We start from the raw sequence: 21,276 nt of genomic DNA, 5'->3' as shown, positions 1-21,276 counted from the left end.
CCCCCCAGTTTTGGGAGAACTTTATGTAATAATAACACATTTTCCAAAAATAAAAAAAATCATTTTTTTTTCTTTTTTGATTAGTTTAGAAGAGCATGGGTGGATTTATTGGGGGGGAGGGGGCATAAGGGCAATACCCCGCAGTTTTGAGAGGACTTTATATAGTAACAACACATCTTCCAAAATCTTAAAACAAAAAAATCATTACTGTTTTCTTTTTTGAATAGTTCAGTGAAAATAAAGAGAATAGCGAATGTCCTTTTCTGATGGGAGAAAAGAAAAGGGGGAAAAAAAAACGAACATCAAATACAAATAGCAGGGATAGAAGTGACATTTGCCAACAAAAATATAGGAAAATATAGGAATTTTCTGAAAAAAATATAGGAATTCGATGGAAAATATAGGAATTTTCTGCAAACAATATAGGAATTTTTCGAAATAATATAGAAATATTTTGAAAAAAAAAGGATATACAGGAATTTCGATAACAAAGCTCGCCAGTATGACATTTTTTTTCAAAATGCAATACTACTATTCGATTAAAAACATGTAATTACACTACCTGACATAAGTGCAATACATACACATAAATAAGTCTAAAAATACACACAAAATCAATTTTACAAACAGTAAAAGAGCGTAAAACTGTAATTTGTACTAAACATATTAAGGCATACTTCTTTAAAAATAAAAAAAAATAGACGAAACTTTTTGTAGATGAACACAAATCTTTCTTAAAATATTTGTGTCACTAATATAATTTTTAATGAAAGATTTTGCATGATCCGATACTGCGATGGGCAAGCTGTGCAGTAGAATGAAATTCGTGAAGTTCTGTTCTAATTTATGTTATCACTTGACAATGCAGTAAAAGCCAAACTTAAAGTTTTCTAAGTTGTTGAAACATGTGCTATGCTGAAATCAAAGTCACATGTCACAGTAATATCAGGGGTCAATCCAGGTTTCATTTTTTAAGTCCCCGTTATGCGAAAAAGCAAAATATTTTTTGTGAATTTTCTTTATTTTTGTGAAAAAGAAATTATTGTGAATTTCCTTTTCTTTTCTAGAAAAAAGTGTTCAGGTAAAAATTTAAATGTATGCAAATTAAAAATTTAAATGTATACTGTGTTTTTTTTTTTTTTCAGAAAAATCTCTGATATGATACTTTTTGACCATTTTCCCCCCCTGAAAATCCTGACTTTTCAGTACCAAATTCGATCATAGTTGAAATCCACGATTTCCCATGACTTTGAAGGACACCCAGTAAAATATATATTTGATTTAGAAATATTTGGTCATTAAAGCAAAATAATCCAGACCTAAAAAACTTGGTGGCCACCACTGTCCCAAAGTTGGGGGGGGGGAGGTTAGTTTTTACTACTTTCATAAAAAAATTAATTAATAGAACCTTGCACTTGTTTACAAAAACATGCATTTTGGAAAATTTAAGTTAAAATAGGTTTTTAAATTACTTCAAAATAAATAAATGAGAAGTTGTTAGGAAACTGCATTTTAGTAATCAAAACCGGTTCTTTAAGTTCATACCAAAGCCTCCAAATCAATGAGGATCGAATGCAATTGTGCAGATAAAATTTCACTTTTCTAGAAACAAATGCAGGGCTCCCAACACATTTTAGTTTTAGAAAAGGGTAAAAGAGGACCAATTTCAATCAAAAAGAGGACTAAAGAGGACCAGTTAGGATTAAAAAGAGGATCTTGAGAGGACCATTCATTTAAACACAAGGAAGCATCAAAAGGCAAATTAGCTGCCTGCTGCTAAATCCCTGAAAATAATTTGTTAATTAACCATAATACTGATTTTTAATGATACAATTCCTTTATCACCTTCTGCACAACTGATCTTTTTATCCATTGAATAATATTATTTACACAAACATTTGGATGGGAGGGGGGGGAGGCACTTAGCGCAGCACTTAAGGCAGCCTCCATAGAACTAAATGGGCGTAATGATACATATTGGATTGAACCAGGGATGCTGGTAGTCTCACTGAAGGATAGATGAAGCTGTGCTTCATCTTTCTATAGTTTAAAATTATTTTTGTGTTTTTCTGTATCGTAATGCTTCTTTAATAGCATTTATATCCCTTCTCCACCGATATGAATCCATCACACACCAAACAGATCTACTGTATTGAAAGTTTCCCTAAAAATGTCTGAAATTCTCAATCACAAAGAGAAGCAGATCACATGAGGCATAGTTTTGCAATTTTCATATTCAAAGTATATTTTCAAGAATCATAAAGCTTACATTAAAAAAAAAAAATCCATGATTGCAGGGCCATGAGTGCTTTGAACTTTTATGGGGGGGGGGGACAAATTCCCCCCTTTAGCAGGCATCATGCCGCCTGCCTTGTCTAGTGGTCAGAGAAGTCTGACTGCGATAGGAAGGTCCGGGTTCGAATCCCGGCTCGGGCATGGACGTACTTTCTCTCTCCTGTCCTTGTCCCCTATAAACGGGTCCTTATGGCATATGTGTACTGTAGAAGTCGGACTTCACACCAAATTACTCTACAGTTGGAAAAGTGAAGCAGTGCACCTCAAATTGCCAGCCTACTTGGCACACGACAACAACAGCAGCAGGCATCATGACAATGAAATGATGTACAAATTCAACTTCATATAATTACATAATTCAACTTTGTTTCATATACAGACGCTACTTTAAAATGTTATGAGCTCAATTGTTTAAATTTAATACCCCTCCCCCTCCCACACAAAAAAACAGTAATAACCGAAAATAAGCTAATGATAATCAAAATTATGTTTGGAAAACTAAATAAGCTTGAATTAAACAACACAAAAAATATTAATTTTTTAGTTATTTAAGTAAAAATTTAATCGAGTTAATCTGACGTAACATGTCAAAATAACTTCTATTTGCCATAAATATAAAAATATTTATAAGATGCAAAACGATTGAAAGCTCAGAGAAGCAAATTTTCACGAACCAAGTTCAATGTTGGCATGCTTCCCATAAAATTAATTTATTTATTTTCTACTAAATTAAACCTAAAACATGCTAATCTAAGTTGGAATATGGGAAAATAACATTCGATTGGGCAAAATTTTTAATATTTACATGATTCAAAAAGATTGAAATTTCAAACATTAAAAGCAATTTTCCGCGAAGTCCGAGTAAGTTCAATGTTACCATGGTTTCCAAAATAATTCCTTCGTTAATTATTGAAATTAAACGAAAAATAAGCTAATCTATAGTAGCATATGTCAAAATAACTTCCAATTGTCAAAAACATCAAAATGTTTACAAGGTGCAAAAGGATTGAAACTATTTTCCGCGAATTCCGAATAAGCTCAATGTTGTTATGGTTTTCAAAATATTTCCTTCGTTAATTATTGAAATTAAACGAAAAATAAGCTAAACTAAGGTAGCATATGTCAAAATAACTTCCAATTGTGGAAAACATCAAAATATTTACAAGATGCAAAAGGATTGAAATTTCCAACGCGAGAAGCATTTTTCCGCGAAATCCGAGTAAGTTCAATATTGCCATGGCTTCCAAAATAATTCCTTCATTAATTATTGAAATTAAACGAAAAATAAGCTAATCTATAAAAACATATGTCAAAATAACTTCCAATTGTCAAAACATCAAAATGTTCACAAGATGCAAAAGGATTGAAATTTCAAACGCAAGATGCAATTTTCCGCGAAGTCCGAATAAGCTCAATGTTATTGTTATGGTTTCCAAAATATTTCCTTGGTTACCTATTGAAATTAAACGAAAAATAAGCCAATCTATAGAAACATACGTCAAAATAACTTCAAATTGCCAAAAACATCAAAATGTTCACAAGATGCAAAAGGATTGAAATTTCAAACGCGAGATGCAATTTTCTGCGAAGTCCGAATAAGCTCAATATTATTGTTATGGTTTCCAAAATATTTCCTTCGTTAATTATTAAAATCAAACGAAAAATAAGCTAAACTAAAGTAGCATATACTAAAATAACTTCTAATTGTGGAAAACATCAACATATTTACAAGATGCAAAAGGATTGAAATTTCAAAAGCGAGAAGCATTTTTCCGCGTCCGAGCCGAGTAAGTTCAATGTTGCCATGGTTTCCAAAATAATTCCTTCATTAATTATTGAAATTAAACGAAAAATACGCTAAGCTAAGGTAAGCACATGTCAAAATCACTCTGGATTGTAAAAAGAATCAAAATATTAACAAGATGCAAAAGGATTGAAACCTCAAACACGAAAGCAATTTTTCGCGATAAATCATATCGAATATATATGTTCAGAAAATTGCAATAATGAAATATTTTTAAAAGAATTACAAGCACAATCCAAACAATAAATAAATTCAAGCAATAAAGAAACTTTTTATACTTTTTCAAGGTTTTCAAACACTAGAAAATGTGTGTGTGTGACCTTTTTTTCCCCCCAAGAACTTTTCAAGGTTTTCATGGGCGTACAAACTTTGTTTAACACGCGCTGCGGCGGCGTGCTTGGGAGAACAGTAACTTTTAACGAAATGAAAAACTTTTAAAATCTGATATTTAAGTAAAAACAATATAAAAGCGAACTGATCAGACCATAATGTTAAAAGTCTAAAGCGGACTTTACCATAAAACACGGACTTTGGCGGGAAAAACGAACCATTTGGGAGCCCTGCACAGTAGGAAAGATAAAATGGCGGCTGCACGTGGATCGCGGAAAAGGCGGTAGCCAAAAGTCGAGGGGAAAAGTTAAAAAAAAAAAAAGGAATCGGAAACTGAAAATATAGGAATTATAGGAATTATAGGAACTTTTTCAGAAATATAGGAAAATATAGGAACGCTGCGATGCCTGAAATAGTGCAGCTGTCACTGGGGTGCTGAAAATGTGTCTAAATTCACTATTTTGGACTGAAAATCATTTGGGAAAGTGTATGAAAATATAGGCTAAACAAGCTCTACATTAAACTGCAACACTCAATGATAATTGACGATTATTTTAACAAATTAGAACCTAAAAAAAAGAGAGGATCCCCCTCCCATTCACGCTAAAAGAACGATCTACTCGTTATGATTTGTGTCCACATTTAAAGCATATTTGTGCAATGTGCATAATATTTATGTTCTTAGTAGATTAATTGGCTTTTTGAGAGATTCTAAAAAATAGTCCCCCCCCCCCACACTTTTTTTGAGAGAGAGAGAAATTAAATTCTAACACAAATTGAATAAATTTCAGTTATCTGAGTATTCTGATTAATTGAATCTTTTTACTTAGAGGGAAATTACAATTTTACTTTATAAATACTGTTTAAAAAGTAAGGTAAGTCATAATCATCTAAGTCTAAGTGAGTCAGTCCTTATCATTATTGAAATCTAAATAATTGAGTCATCAAAAGTTTTGTAAAATTTGTAAAATTTTATAAAAATCTATAAAAACCCTAACAAAGATTGGTAAAATCGTAAAAATCCTTTAATTGTGAAAACTAAGGAATTTTTGTAAAAATTACAAGAAAATCAAGCAAAAATCTGCAGGTACGAGTGAATTACAAACAGGGCTGAATTTGCCTATAAGATAAACAAGCTATTACTTAGGGCCCATGCTTTGAAGTGGGTCCCTAACTCCCAAAAAAAATTGGGTGATTCGTTCCTTAAAAAATGAAAATTGGTTGAAAAAACTAATTTCATTTTCAAGTGCTTGAAAACTTTGAATATTTGGAAACTTGTGGCTACAAACCTTAAATTTTAAAGTTTCTAACAGATGGTAGAGGGAGAGGAATGCCAAAATTTGTCAAATTCAGCTCCTTGCCACATCCTGCATTAAAAATGTAAAAATCATAGTTTTCACATTTGTAACATATTATTCGAAATTAATTTTTGTGACTCACATGTTTCATATCTTGCTATATATTCAATCCTTAATGCAGTATTTTGGAAATTCTTTAGCATTGATTGCTTTTATCTTACTTCTACTGCATATTGTTAATCTGTTTAGCCCGAAAAAAATATTATACACTACCTCTATTCCTTTTGGTTTTCTGCACTACTTAAAATTTAAAAAAGGTTGTTGTAATAAGAAATCTATAGTTTATTTTTTCTTTCATACTTAAAATGGCTGTTTCTTACAAAGTTTGAACAATACTGTACAACTGTATAATCTAGTTATCACTTTCTATGTCTGTCCCATTAACCTTTATAAGGCTTCAAAATGCAGAATTTTATATCCATTTTACAAAATTTCCTCCGGGGGAGAAACCCCGGGACCCCTAAAATTAGAAATATTCTATTTCTCACTTAAAAGGGAGCCCTGTGTCACTCTCTTGATATCAGCCCCCTCTTTTAAGGTCAATTCAAAAAGGACAACATGAAAACACACATTCATAGAAACAACACACAAAAAGTAAAGCATAGACAAAAACAAGGGGGTAAGGGGGGGCTATAAAATTGTTGCTCAAAAAAAATCCCCCCCCCCCCGGAACTCAGTCCTAAATCCGCCTATGATCTAAAAGTTCATTAAATAAATAGTAGCTGGGTTTAATGCATAATCATAACAATAAAAACAACATTACCTCCATTTGTTGTGTGGCTATCAGTACCGATAATTAAAGCACCAGGAAAAACATAGTTTTCAAGTGCTATCTGAAAAATAACAGTATATTTATCATTAATTTTTAAACAGTATAAAAAAACTCAATAGATCCAATTGCAGCAACAGACCTTTAAGCTTTAACTAATTATGAGCAAACAAGCAGATAAAAACTTTGACTAAATCAATAAAAATCTTGTACACTAAACAGACTTTTGGTTTTAAGTAGCAATTTTATTTGAACAGGTTCAAATGGACACATCCACAACAAATAAGTTTCTTATGGAAAACACCATAGCCTAAATGCAGCCCTTTGACCAGGGAATAATAGGCACTTTGATAAATTTAGGAGCAGATTACAACAATCTTTATAAATAGTGAAAAAAAGATACAAAAGTGATCCCGAAACACTTTCAGCAAGTCATCCGTTTTTGATTATATCAAAGAGTTATGCAGGGGAAAGGGTGCCAAAACAAAGGTTTTGTAATTTAAGCTCTAAATTACTTACATTTTTATAAATTTTGGTATGTCTTTACAATACAAAAATTTAGTTATTATATTATTTAGTTGTTTATTGAGCTTATTTCAAAAACTTCTCCCCACTAACATTCATTATTTCAGCTACTGAATTATTACCACGTATTTACACAAGTGTTGTTAATTTGGTAAGGTAAGGAACATAAACAAATACCCTGCTTAAATAAATATTATTTGTTGAAGCCGATGAGATTCCTTTAAGCAGGGTGACAGCACTGCTACTTCTCCAAACCATTTTCCAACACGATATTGCCATCACAGTTCACACAGCACCCTCTCCAAATACAGGAGGTTAATATGTCCGATCTTGTAGTTGAAAATAAATAGTTCCAGGACAAATTTAGTCCCATTAAGAGATATGTGTTGGTCATGGTTAAAAATGCAGTGATCAAGAGCCATGAAGGTATATTAGTCAGTGAAAAGTATTTTGAGGATCCCTTTTGTTGTCTCAACCTGCATCACACAAGAAGTTCATTTTTTTCCCTTGTACTTTTGCATTCTACAGCGTCTAACATAATATATAACATCTGCGGAAACTCATATCTGTATACTATCAGAGTAATTGTTAAATTTCAAACTTAGAAGAAACAATCAACAAGAAATCAGGAAAAGGAAAATACTATCTAAGTACAACAACATCATTTAATAATATCAGAAAAGGTTGAGACACAATAACATTAAATACAACGTTTAGTTAAATGTCATACCTGATGCATAATACCACTGCCTGGTTTCCAAAATCCTACTCCATATTTAGCAGCAGCAGTCTCCAAAAAAGAATAGACTTCTTTATTGATTTCCTACTCATAAAAAAACAATTTAGAAATTTCACACATGGAACATGATATATAGATGCATTTGTATTACACATAAATTTCAAAATAAAAAATTCACACATCATTAAAATGCTTCAAGAAAAGAGACTATAATAAACAGATATTTTTCAAATTTAAGGAAAATAATTGCACTGAACCAAATTATTTACATATAAAACTACTAGACTCTTTGATCATATTGTTTGCATATTTCATGCATAATGCTAATACAATTTATAGCTCAAGTATGAGCTATAAATTGTATTAGCATTATGCATGATTATGCTTACCCCTCCCTTTAATGTTTATCTACAGATAAAAAAATAAGAAATACCTTAGCTCGGATTAAATCATTGTCTGCAGAAGTCTGGGCTTCAACAAAATGATCACAATGGATTGTGGATGGAACAGCAACCTAAACACAAGAAATCACTCACTGTTATCACAGAACTATTAAAGTAGTCATAAAATTACACTAAAATTGAAAAATAATACGCTTGGCTGAAAGAAAAGTCAAGACTAAATAAAATGTTTTTAGGTTATGATATACATGCTCATAGGCACACCATACATAGCAAACTATAGTTGGGGCCAATCTAAACTGGCAGAGTCATAATGCTGTGGATATGGGTAGTCTTCACAATGCTGCCAGGTTAGATTTGCTCCAACAATAGTAGGAACACTATAATATAAACTAATTGCAGAAATACATGATTCTTCAATAAGTTACCACCCTATAGCCAGGGCTAAGGCAAAAATACGTGAAATACACCGCCAGCTCATCCAGATGCTGTCCTCGGCTGGAATTGATTGAGCTGGCGGTGTATTTCATGTATACATGATTCTGTTTGATATGATAAGGTAGCTATTTATTGGACAGGGGCTCCTGACCTTTTCTGATTTGTAGCACCCTTTGAAGATTTAGAAGTTTCTTGCAGCACCCTAGTCTAGCTCTCTAGTATATATTCTTTATTGATATTGTGAACACTTTGGGGCACCCCTTGCCTCTCTCTCTGTCGCACCCCAGAGTGTCGTGGTGCACCCTTAGGCAACCCGTCTTATGTTATGGCGCCTCCAATACATTAAATTTAAAGAAGTTCAATTTAATGTATAAGGACAAAATTATACAAGTTTTATAACTGAAAACTTTGTGAAACTCATTTCACAGACATTTAAGAAAGTACAGAAGACTGAGAAAGTACAGAAGACAGAGCAAGTTTCAATTTTATTTCAACTATAATCAACTATCACACTTCATGGAATCAGTGCAACAATTCTATGACACTTTTGTCATAAATAAATGCTTCTTCTAATGACATTAAAATATGTACTTGTCCGCTATATACTCTAAATTACAACAAAATCATGCAAGTGCACTTGCCTGATTTTGTATGCATGAAATTGTTCTAAATTTATTATTTACCTATAATTAGCAACAGAGAGGCTTTAAGATTTCAGGTTCTTGGTTCAAAATAAATATCTATATATTTTCAGAATGCTAAGATCATTTCATGAAGGCGCTGCAATGCAAATGCAATTGTGTGTGGATTAGTGGTTGTAATTAGTGCACTCAGTGGCGCCGACTCCATGGGGCCTGAGGGGGCCCGAGCCCCCTCAAAAATATTTTTGAGGGGGCAGAGCCCCCCCAATAAATCAAGAAAATTATTAGTCATATCATGCTTTCTTAACTCATAAATTTATCTTTTATTTTCCTTGTTTGAAGATAGTTTACCTTGTAAAATCATGGGCGGATTTATGGGGGGTCGGGGGGGGGCAATGGCCCCCCAGTTTTGGGAGGACTTTATGTAGCAACAACACATCTTCCGGAATCTTCAAAAAAATCATGACTTCTTCTTCTTTGAATAGTTCAATGAAAATGAAAAGAAAAGCGAATGTCCTTTTCTGATGGGAGAAAAGAAAAGGAAAAAAAAAAAACGAACATTAAATACATATAGTACAGCTGTAACTGGAGTAGATTAATTGACCTTTTAAGAAATTCTAAAAAACATAGTTTTTTTCCCCTTCTCTCTCTCTCTCTCTTTTTTCTAAGAGAGAGATAGAGAGAGAGAAATACTATCGCAAACTGAATAAATTTCAGTTATCTGAGTATTCTGATTAAATGAATCTTTTTACTTAGAGGAAGAGTACAATTTTACTTACTTTATAAATACTGTTTAAAAAGTAAGGTAAGTCATAATCATCTAAGTCTAAGTGAGTCAATCCTTGTCATTATTGAAATCCAAATAATTTAGTCATGAAACGTTTTGGAAAAATTTGCTGAAATTTTATAAAAGTTTATAAAAACATAACAAAGATTGGTAAAATCGTAAAAATCTTTTAACTGTAAAAACTGACGAAATTTCGTAAAAATTACAAAAAATCAAGCAAAACTTTGCAGGTAAGAGATAATTACAAACAGGGCCGAATTTGCCTGTAAGATAAACAAGCTATTGCTTAGGGCCCCTGCTTTGAAGTGGGTCCCTAACTCCTAAAAAAAATTCATGATTCGTTCCTTAAAAAATGGAAATGGCTTGAAAAAACTAATTTCATATTTAAGTGCTTGAATATTTGGAAACGTGTTGCTACAAACCTTAAATTTTAAAATTTCTAACAAATGGTAGAGGGGGAGGAATGTCAAAATATGTCTCATTCAGCTCCTTGCCACATCCTGTATTAAAATGTAAAAATCATGGTTCTCACGTTTGTAACATATTATTTGAAATAAATTTTTGTGACTCACATGTTTCATATCTTGCTATTTGTTCAATCCCGAATGCAGTATTTTGGAAATTCTTTTGTGTTGATTGCTTTTATCTTACTTCTTCTGCATATTATCTATTTGTTTAGCACGGAAAAAAATACGCATTACTTCTATTTATTTTCGTTTTCTGCCCCACTTGCAACTGAAGAAAAGTTGTGGTCGTGAGAAATCTATGGTTTCTTTTTTCTTTTAAATTTAAAATAGCTATTTCTCCCAAAGTTAGAACAGGACTGTAAAAATTTACGATCAAGTACTAAAATATCAGAGATTGGAAAGTACAAATGAAGTGCGTTAAATAATTTTAATTGTTCTAGAATCCTTGAAAATAATTAGAAAAGTCTTTGAAAATCCTAAGCAAAGTGGGCTCCAATTACTTCTACTGCATATTGTTAATCTGCTTAGCCAGGAAAAAAATACACTATTTCTATTCCTTTTCGTTTTCTGCACTACATATAATTAAAAAAAGGTTGTTGTAATGACAAATCTATAGTTTATTTTTTCTTTCAAACTTAAAATGGCTGTTTCTTACAAAATTTGAACAATACTGTACAACTGTATAATCTAGCTATCAATTTCTATGTCTATCCAATTAACCTTTATAAGGCTTCAAAATGCAGAATTTTATATCTGTTTTACAAAATTTCCTCCGGGGGAGAAACCCCGGCCCCCTAAAGTTGGAGATATTCTATTTCCCACTTAAAAGGGAGCTAGCTCTCTTTCACTCTCTTGATACCAGCTCCCTCTCTTAAGGTCAATTCAAAAAGGACAGCATGAAAACACACATTAATGAAAACAACACACAAAAAAGTAAAGCATGAACTTATGCATCACAGGAAACAGACAAAAGCATGGGAATGGGGGCAGTAAAAATGTTGCTAAAAAAAATCCTGCCCCCCCCCCCCCCCCAGGAACTCAGTCCTAAATCCGCCTATGTGTAAAATACATATAGTAATGAGTTAAAACAAATAATTATTATGGTAGTAAGCATGTTAGCTGAAAACGAGTGGTGTGAATAATGATGGTGTTACGGTGCTGCAAGCACACTTAGAATTTGTCCCAGTGCGCGAACTTACGGGTCAAGTCTGTAGTTAGTGGGCAGCGCTGCGGCGCGCTCTTCTAAGTGTTGCTGATCTGGAAAAAATATATGAGCGTTTGATTTGAATATTAAATGGGAGGCGTAATAGTTTTGAATGCTTTTGGAAATTGTATTTAAAAGGAAAACCTTTACAAAATGATGATCCTTTCGCTTCCTCGGAATCGACGTATACCAAAGAAGTATGAAAAACAACAAAGTCAGCTCACTGCACACTTTCAAAATCCCCAAGTACTACAAGGCAATACATTGAGGTTTGTGAAATGGTACAATCTTGCATTATTGGGCGGTTTACATCAACTGGACTCACATAGGTCATTGCATTGAACAAGAGTGCTTGCTTTTATTAAACAAAAGTGAAACAAATTTTGAAAAATCAAGTGAGTTTTTCAAAAATGACCTAGACATTGAGAAACTGCGTTTACACTTGAATATGTCAGCCAATATCACTTATGAAAAAACAACTGGTCTTAAAAAACATTAATTAAATTACCTTTTTACAAAATAATGTGCGTGTTTGTATTGATTGTTTCCTTTTTTCAAAGCCAAAAAATATGTGTCAGGCTTGTCGAGTTTTCGGGGTTTTAATGTTGATTAAATGACTTTAAAATGCTTAAAAAAACTTTGAAGCTCACTATTTTTGATCTCAAATTTAGAAAATTTCCCGCGGCAAGACCCCTTCCCCCCTTTCACAATATTTTTTTTTTTAAGTCGACATCTCTAGGAGTGCCCTTCCATGCAAGTCAAGTGCCCTACCCTTTTTCAATGCCTCGCTACGGCACTGCACGGCTCCCCGTAGAAGAGAACAAAAAACTGTCTCTTTCTAAGACAAGTGACATGATCTAGTTGAACTAGAAAATTTGTATACCATTTTTTAGATTGTTTTACGTTAAAAACGCCATGTCACATTTCTCTGTTTAAATTAAACACCAGAAAATATGTAAATTGGCATTTTCAAGGTACAAAAATCTGACCTTTATTTGGGAGGGGGGGGGGGAACCTCCGTGGGATTGCATAACCACCTAAACCCCTGGTGATGTCTAGCCCCCTCAATAATTTTTGCAAGTCGGCGCCTCTGAGTGCACTACAAGTAAAGAAGCTACTGCAGTCGCCACATCTTATCTATTTGTAGTGTTCAGTTTGTGTACTTTTGTAATTTATTAATAAAAAACTCATGTGATTCCAGTTGAGGAATAATTATTATATCCTACACAATCATATAGCAACTACATTTCAAAAGTAATTTGTAGTCGCTACATTAAAAAAAAAAGTTGCAGTTAAAACTGCATTTGTAATAAAGTAGTAGTAATTAATTACAAAAGAAAAGTTGTTTCTCCGACCACTGGTCTGGATTGAAACCTAATACTAGAAATCTTTCTGAAAAGTACAAATGCTCTGCATAAGAAACCTAGCCCTAAGTTGTATTAATTACTTTCAAAAACGTTTTTCAAACTTTAGAAAAGAAAGAAAATACCTTTTTGAGACCACTTGAGATGAATTGAAGCATAGCCATCTGAAAATAAATTAACAAGTGTATTGCTTCAGGTAATAACTTCAAGTTTTGAACAGTTACATAATATTAGAAAAAAAAAATCTATTTCTTATAATTAAGGTGCAAAATGATATTAAGTGAAATTAGATGATGTTCGATGATAAGAAAAAAATAGTTTTTTGTGACTGACTTGCTTGTTTTCGACTCAATATTTAAAATTTTTATCACAAAACCTATGCTGAAGGAAAACTATATTCAAGTCTCCCCTTTATTCTCAATTAATCACTTATGTAAGAACTTTTCCTAGACAGACATCTTTAAAATGAAAGCTTGACTTATTTGTCTAACAATACAGTAAATTTCCGATTATCTGCGGCATTGGGTGGCACAATAGCCGTGGATGATGAAAATCCCGGATAAACCGCAAAACGCCTAAAATGAGGGACATATAAGGTAAAATTGTCTTTCCTCAAAACCATAGCTCTATTGATGCATAATACTTTCTACAAAAGTAAAATATATATACAGTCCACAATAAGAATGTTCTGTATTTTTGCACAACAGAACTTAGCATCAATGAAGAACAAGTATGTACAATGAAGAAAGCACAAAAAATAAATAAATGAAGGAAAGCAAAAACACTAAGCTTAAAATAACAATTTTTCGACAAAAAACACAGCTATTGGTATTTGCTTTTTGCTGCGAAAATACATGTTCCCTATAGTCGATTGACCCGCTGATAATCCCGTCGCGGATAATCAGAGTTTACTGTACTTTAATGCTACACACTTTCAAACAAAAACATTAGCTACAATAAATTATTGTTACAAGGCACCTGGGCTGTAGCATCTTGCATTGTTACTCTGTCAGGTCTCAAACGCAAGTAGCTTTTACCCCGTTCAATATCTTGAGAAGTAGGTTCATCTAGATGAGAGTACAAGATCTTTTCAGCAAGCGTCAGGGGTCTTCCCAACCTTTAATGACAAATTATGTAAAAATAAAAAAGATTTTTGGTAAAAAAGCAATGCAGAAAATTTCAAATCATTCAAAATTTAATAAAACAAAATATGCATTTTTTTAAAAAAATTGTTTTGAATTTAACTAAGAAAAATTGTATCAAATTCAGTATTTTTTTTTAAAGAAATAAAATTTACATTCTGAAATTATTTCCTTCCCACAAGTATAACATTTGAAATTTAAAGACATGATATTTAAACGCTTTATTCTTTTTTTCTTTTTCATGAATGATTTCTACTTGAATTATCACTTAATTATTATGATCCACTACAAGAAGCATTTCAAAAGGAGCCTCCTTGCATTAGCTTTCCTTCTTTAAATCATATTCTGAAAACCGAAATTTAGAAAGTTGTATTTCACTCCTTCATTATCCTTTGAATTAAGCTGGGTAAAAAAAAGAGACCAAACTAAGAATACAATTTCAGTCTTAAAGTAAGAAAAGTCTAACATACTGATCAATAGGAAAGTTTTAAGTCTATAAACATTACCAGGGAAGTAGCTGAAGGGAGTACAGAGTTCTTCAAATTTTATTAGAAATCAAAAATGTTATTATTTTACTAAAATACAGTCAATACGCGAAAACGCGGAATTTCAATAACTCTAATATTACTATAACTCGAAGTTTTTATCAAGTCCCGACTCCTTTGTCTTTAATTTTATGCCAACTATTCTCAATATCTCAAACTGTGAGATACATCTTAATATGAAGTATGGCCCGGGTAAAAAAGGTTCGGCACCATTAGCCATGTTTTACAAAAGTAGTAATAAGATAGACCAACCAGAAAATAAATACTACCCAGGGAATGAACAAGTCATATTTTTTTGGTAAAAACGAGTAAGTAACTTCTTTCTATGCATTAAAAAAAAAAGAGCTGATGGTGTGCATCACATGACTTCCTTTTACTCCAATTTAATGTCATTTTCCCATTATTGGTAATTTTAATGTGATTCAATAGTTTACTCTCTAAATATCACCAACAGTGGCCAAATTGAAATCAGATTTTAAAAAAATCGCCAAATTTGTCGCTAAGTTGGCGACAAAACTTGGCGACCAAAAGACTGGCGATATATCGCCAAGTGTCAGACAAATTATAACACCACTTGAGTTTACATTGAAATTAACAATGATTTCCTGCAAAAAAGGGGCAAAAGACCCCCTTTGGAGCATACGAATGCAACCAAAAAGGAAGGTGCACAACTAGACCCCACTAGGAGTCTACGTACCAAATTTCAACTTTCTAGGACATTCCGTTCTTCAGTTATGCGACACACATACATACGTACATACAGACGTCACGAGAAATCTCGTTGTAAATAACTCGGGGATCGTCAAAATGGATATTTCAGGTGTCTATACGTTCCTAGGCACATATCCACGTGTGGTCGGGTTGAAAAAAACCCAATATTTATTTGGGGGTGAGCAAAATGGAAATTAAGGCCGATTTTTGGGTGAAAATTTTTTTGCGAATAGAATACTTCCTTTTTTGTAAAAGGAAGTAAAAACGTCTAGAAAATTATTTGTTTGCCCACTGGTTGGGGGGTGTTCATTCACTCGGTTGGGGCACTTTTTTCATTTCAACTCTCGAGAAAATGTGACGCAGAACCATAAACATTCTCCCAATTTTTTTTAAATAATTATACTTCATCTAAAGTGCATTTACTTTCCTGTCACAAATGCTACAATTTTTAATGATGCTCGGAACTTTTGAAAAGAAATTGCACCTTCATATTCATTCACTGGTCAGTTAGTACCCTACAACTACTTTTATGGGGAAGACAATTAAGAAACAAATTAAATAAGATTACAATTGAGATTAAGTAAATTTAAACATTTTTAAGGATCACACAAACCTATTTCTAATAATGTCAAGATTCTTGCTAAGTTTCTCATATGGCAAGAATGTGCTCGAGTCAAATTTGCTGATTGCAACCTAGAAGAAGTAGGAGAACCTTAAAAGTTAGATCATGAAACCTGGACATTAAAAATTGAACAAACTAAATAAGAATACATTCAAAAATTACCAGAGTGGGGTCATGAAGAAATCAGGAGATACAGCAGATACTGAAAAAATTTTAGTAAAAATTGCAAATTTTCCAGAATTATTTGCTGTAACTGATGAACCAATCACAGTCCCACTCTAAAAAAATTTTATGTATTCATTCAACAACATCAAAAATCATTTAAATAATTTGTTAATTTTAAAAGGATACAAACTTTAAAATTTTATGTTTTTTTTTAAAACTATTTAACTTAAAATTAACTTAAAGGACATAAAAACTGTCTTTGAAATGTGTTATTATACAACTCTGTAGCTCTTATAGAGCATGAGTAATAACATTTTAAAGCACTGCGGGAAAGTAGAAAAAAGTGCTTTTTAATGATTTTTTTAAAAATGATACCTAAATTAAAGATGTCAAGAGTAAACATTTTACTTGTGTTAGAAAACTGAAAGTCTTAACTTTACTTTAAAAGTTGATGCTCATTTTAACATGAAGATGACAAATTAAGAAATTATCCAACATCTTCATATTAGTTAGCATTTCATAATGTACATTATTATTGAAAAAATGATACATAAAATGCGACTCTAAGTAAAAATAAGAAGTGTTTCTTTTCCAAGGTTTGTACCAATTATAGTGATCAGCATAGTATACTTAAATAGTTAAAATGCTTTCAAAACATGTATTTTTTAAAATTAAAATATTCATACATACCTTTGGATTACTGAATAACAAAGATGATTTATGATAAGATCTTGACACAACATGAGTATTAAAAACTGGTAGGCACTGAAAAACAAATTAGACAGTTATTATAAGATATTCAATGTAAAACAATAGCAGCAGGCATATGCATCACATTATTTGTGTCAGTTGTTTAATAGAAATACTCAAGATAAGGCGTCGTTCCACTCTGTTAGCTACACATCAATAAACTAATGCATTTTAACAAAAGAAATAAGATTATATTTGTTGTCTTCTGATATTATAAGTAAATTAAGATTTTAGTGCACAAATTAAGGAAGACTCTCCTTTTAAATGTCTGCTTTAACCTACAGAGCCCAGCATAGTACAGTACAATATTTATTAGTTCTCAGAAGATAGGAGGAAACTTTGCCCACCTCAGTTCTTGACCCAAGAAGCACATAATTTATCAGCAATATATAACCAAGAATATAAAATCAAAAAAAAAAAAAAGCCAACAGTAAAGTTTTGAACCTCAATTTCTGTGAACAGAATACTATATGAGAAGATGGAACACTCATACCCATATGCTGTTTAAAACAGTATCACTTTTTAGTATATATATTTTTTAATGAAAAAAAAAAAAAACACTGCAGTTAGGATGAAAAGTTCTCAAACAGAAGTCTTGGAATCCTAATACAAATACAAATACAACGACCAGCAACAGGCTCTGTCAGATTATTAGTCCCCAATGAAGATCGCAATGGCCTTCTTAAAGCTATCAATCCCCTTGCTCATTACCCCCTCTTCAGGTAAGCTGCTCCAAGTGCCCACAGCTCTACTAAAATAGTAATTTTTCCTACTTTCCAGACTACTTGAAGTTTGTCAAGTTCTTCACTAATGCATACTTGAAAAAGATAGGATACTAGCATTTCCGATTGGTTCCAAGTGCAAAAAGTGTGTGTGTGTGTGTGAAAGAGGGGGGGGGGGGGGGACTGGCATACCCAATAACAAACACAAGTGACAAATATGTACACATACATACACTGTATGTACTATCCTTCACATGAAGCGATTTCACCTGCCCTCCCCCTAAAATAATGGGTCTCTTTGAATCCCCATTCTTAAAATAAGGGAAATAACATTATATGAAAAACTTATAAGCAATGAAGAGTGTTTTCTTAGGTGAGGTTAGTATCCGATGGACCTCAGATTCACAAAAAGTTAAAAGACAATTTGTTTTTGTTCTTAGTTCCCCCCTCCCCCGTTCAGAAGAAACTTTTGACCTAGAAGGGGGGGGGGGGTATTTACCCCATTTTTCGGGGGGCTCCTGTTTTTGGGATATTTAAGGGGTGCACCCTAGATCTTAGTGGGGTGGCACCCCTTTTATTGTTGCTGTTTTTTATTTAAAAAGGATGCAAATATAGAATAAGGCAATAGGTTTTGAAGTTTAAAAAATACTTCTGTTTTGCTTTGCAAACATAAAAATTGTGAGGCAAAATAAATTTTGAAACAGTTTTTCATCTTTCCATTTTAATCCAAAGCTTATAAATGAAAATTAGTACTTACAATAAACAGAAAATACCAGATGGCTCTTGAAAATACAGCTGTTATGCAAACCATGAAGCTAGCAGAAGTGCAGGATAATGCACTTTCTTTTGATTGTGAAACATATTTATTTGTGAATAACTAATTGTAATGTTGATGTTTTAATACTCTTTGCAGATAAAACTCATTATGAAGTGCTAATATATAGACATATTCTGAACATTAGTTCCAAAATTTGTGAAATGATCTATATAACGCAAAAACCTGTATAACGCAAAAGCTCTGGTCCCAAGGTGTGCGTTATAATAGTCTTCTACTGTAGAACAAACACTTAGGCAATTCCTGACATTGTCTAGTTATGCAAATGAACAAACTTATGAAAGGTACGATATCGCAATCGTGTTTTCGTCCGATTCGCTACCTCATGCCTTTGTAAAATCAGAAACTTGGGAGGGAAGGGGATTACAACATTTTAACAAATTTTATCCATAATTAACCCCCCCCCCCCCTCACACACCACCACTACTACTTGTCAAATAAAATCATTACACTTTTATTTTCTATCAATCTCTTGAAATATATCCATAGAACTTTAAGGGTATCATCGAAATATCTCTAAGCAAATTAAAAACAGATAGCATTGGTCAATAATATGAGCAATGCCGAAAGAAATTAAAAAATGGAAAATATTTATTACAAGCAAGAGTGTCATTTCGAAATTTTACAGGGGAGGTGGAGGGGGGGAGCAAAGAATGAATACCCATCGCAATTTTTTCGAAAAATAAAAAGTATCGCTCACTTTATTATTTTTTCAAAGACAGGGGAGAGGGGGCAGTTGAACCACTGAACAGTGCTGGATCTACGATTTTTTCGAGGGCGTGGCAAATCTCGAAACTGGCGCCCCAATCTATCTCCCAGGTCTTAAAATTGAGTTTCGACAAAAAAAAAAAAAAAACATAGAAATGAGGTGAATTTTCAAGCCTCCTAGAAGTCGCAGCCCGGGGCTAAACCCCCGCTTGCTCCGGCACAATCCCTAAATTACGGGTATGAGACTTACTGCAAATTTTATCGGAAAACAAAAGTCACGCCCACTAGAATGTAAAATATTAACTTTTCAAAACCAGGGGAGGGACTAATTGACTCCCCCCCCCCTCCGAACCTCCTAAGTGACGGGTCTGACGACAAGTTCTGGGAGAAATGAAAATTTTAATTGTTTTAAAAAATAGGACAAAAAATATTTTTCCGCGAATTAATTAACTGAACTTAAAAACTACAAAGTGCTTTCATTGACAAAGCGGAATTTCAAATGTAAAACAATCTGTTCAAATAAAAATTTAGATAGAATTCTTTAGTTTTAATTAAACAAATCAAACTTTTTTCCACAACTGAAAACAAATGATAAATGTTTACTTTATGCGCCCATAAGAGTAAGCGGGAAGCCATTTTCCAATAAACCCTTTTGCATTTCATCAACTATCTAAGTTAAAATTCTCAAAAACACGTGGCTTGGATCCTTGCCAAAAGTCCTCTTTGATAAGAAGGTACACGAGAAACCTTTCGATGTAACAAAAAAAGAAAAGAAAACGCAAATTATAACGATAAAAAACTTTCAATGACAATCGCTATCAGCTCCTTCAGAAAATAGAGTAACAAAAACAACGAAGAAAGTATCTTTCAAATTAAAAACAACGAGAAGACTCTGCTTCGGTTAAAAAATTAAAATCTCCAGCACAAACAACAGGACTTACGTGTTAATCGGTAAAAATATGAAAACAAATATCTAAGTTTCTTGAATAGTTTAGCTTTTCTTAGTTCACCTTTGTGCTCATAAAAACCTAGAACAGGAAAGAAATTCTATTTTTTTTAACTAATTTCTGTCGTAATTAACATTTTGTTGCGCTTTATTGATGATTACAGTAGTACTACCTTACAGTAGCGGCCGTATTATGTGTGTGTGTAGGTGTATGTGTGTATATGTATGTGCATGCATGCGCGTGTGAATAGGACATGGATGCAACTTGGAGACGGCTTTCGCTATAGGAGCAGCATCGAGAGGACCCGGTCGACGGTGATGGTGCGGAGGGTGGCGGTGGGAAAACAAAATGATAGGACATCAAAACAGTCAAGGGAGAACAATAAGCAATCGTGATTGCTCAAAAAAAAAAAAAAAAAAAAGAAACAGCCCCTTAAAAATTTCAACAGCCCATTTTCAACCATGCCACCTATGGCATGCCCATATTCAAAATTTTAATGGGGGGGGGGGGGTCTCAAATATTTTGCCCATGGTTTAGCACTATATTTTCCCCATGGAAACCGATTTAAATAGATTAAAGTTATTGAAATTTGACATTTTTAATAACTTTTGTTATTGAGTGGAGAAGAAATGTTTTTATATTTTTCAAAAAAAAAAACTTACAGTATACCCTCGTTTTATACGCGAGAGTTACGTTCCACGGAAATGCCGCGTATATTGAGACCTAATAGTAGTGTTAAAATAGGGGTTTAGTTCCGTACATAACAAAATACTTCATTCTAGTGATGACTAATTGAATAACAAGTTTAATGTGTACTTATATCGACTTTTAGGCACAACATGGGTAAAGAAAACTTACAAATTAGTTTCGTGTTCTGTTTATAAAGAGGGGCTGGCTCTGATATGTCTATTGGCAGACATTAAGAATTTTTCTCTGTAATTCTTTGCAGAGCATTTAACGCATCCATGATCACTTTTGCGTCATTTCCATGATAGAATCTTCCTTCA

At 32.9% G+C, this 21,276-nt stretch overlaps 1 protein-coding gene across 2 annotated transcripts in view; it reads right to left on the bottom strand.

Annotated features, from left to right (window-relative positions):
* LOC129231733 (probable aconitate hydratase, mitochondrial) overlaps nt 1–19,984 on the bottom strand; it is a 77,845-nt gene extending 57,861 nt beyond the window's left edge. The window contains exons 1-8 of one of the 2 annotated variants that reach the window (XM_054866102.1): nt 19,926–19,984; nt 16,998–17,072; nt 16,134–16,213; nt 14,101–14,239; nt 13,248–13,286; nt 8,254–8,334; nt 7,812–7,904; nt 6,551–6,620 (exon numbers count right to left, since the gene is read on the bottom strand). In XM_054866102.1, coding sequence (XP_054722077.1) covers nt 6,551–6,620; nt 7,812–7,904; nt 8,254–8,334; nt 13,248–13,286; nt 14,101–14,239; nt 16,134–16,213; nt 16,998–17,072; nt 19,926–19,958 — 610 coding nt within the window. In that variant the 5' untranslated portion in view covers nt 19,959–19,984. Of the gene's footprint in view, nt 1–6,550; nt 6,621–7,811; nt 7,905–8,253; nt 8,335–13,247; nt 13,287–14,100; nt 14,240–16,133; nt 16,214–16,997; nt 17,073–18,536; nt 18,612–19,925 lie in introns of those variants that run through there. The other variant, XM_054866096.1, reaches the window with a different exon arrangement.
* Between the last annotated feature and the right edge of the window lie 1,292 nt (nt 19,985–21,276).

The sequence above is a fragment of the Uloborus diversus genome, chromosome 1 (assembly GCF_026930045.1).
Source record: "Uloborus diversus isolate 005 chromosome 1, Udiv.v.3.1, whole genome shotgun sequence".
Classification (NCBI taxonomy): domain Eukaryota; kingdom Metazoa; phylum Arthropoda; class Arachnida; order Araneae; family Uloboridae; genus Uloborus; species Uloborus diversus.
The sequence above is the reverse complement of the archived record's forward strand: the minus strand, read 5'-3'. Positions and strand labels throughout refer to the sequence as shown.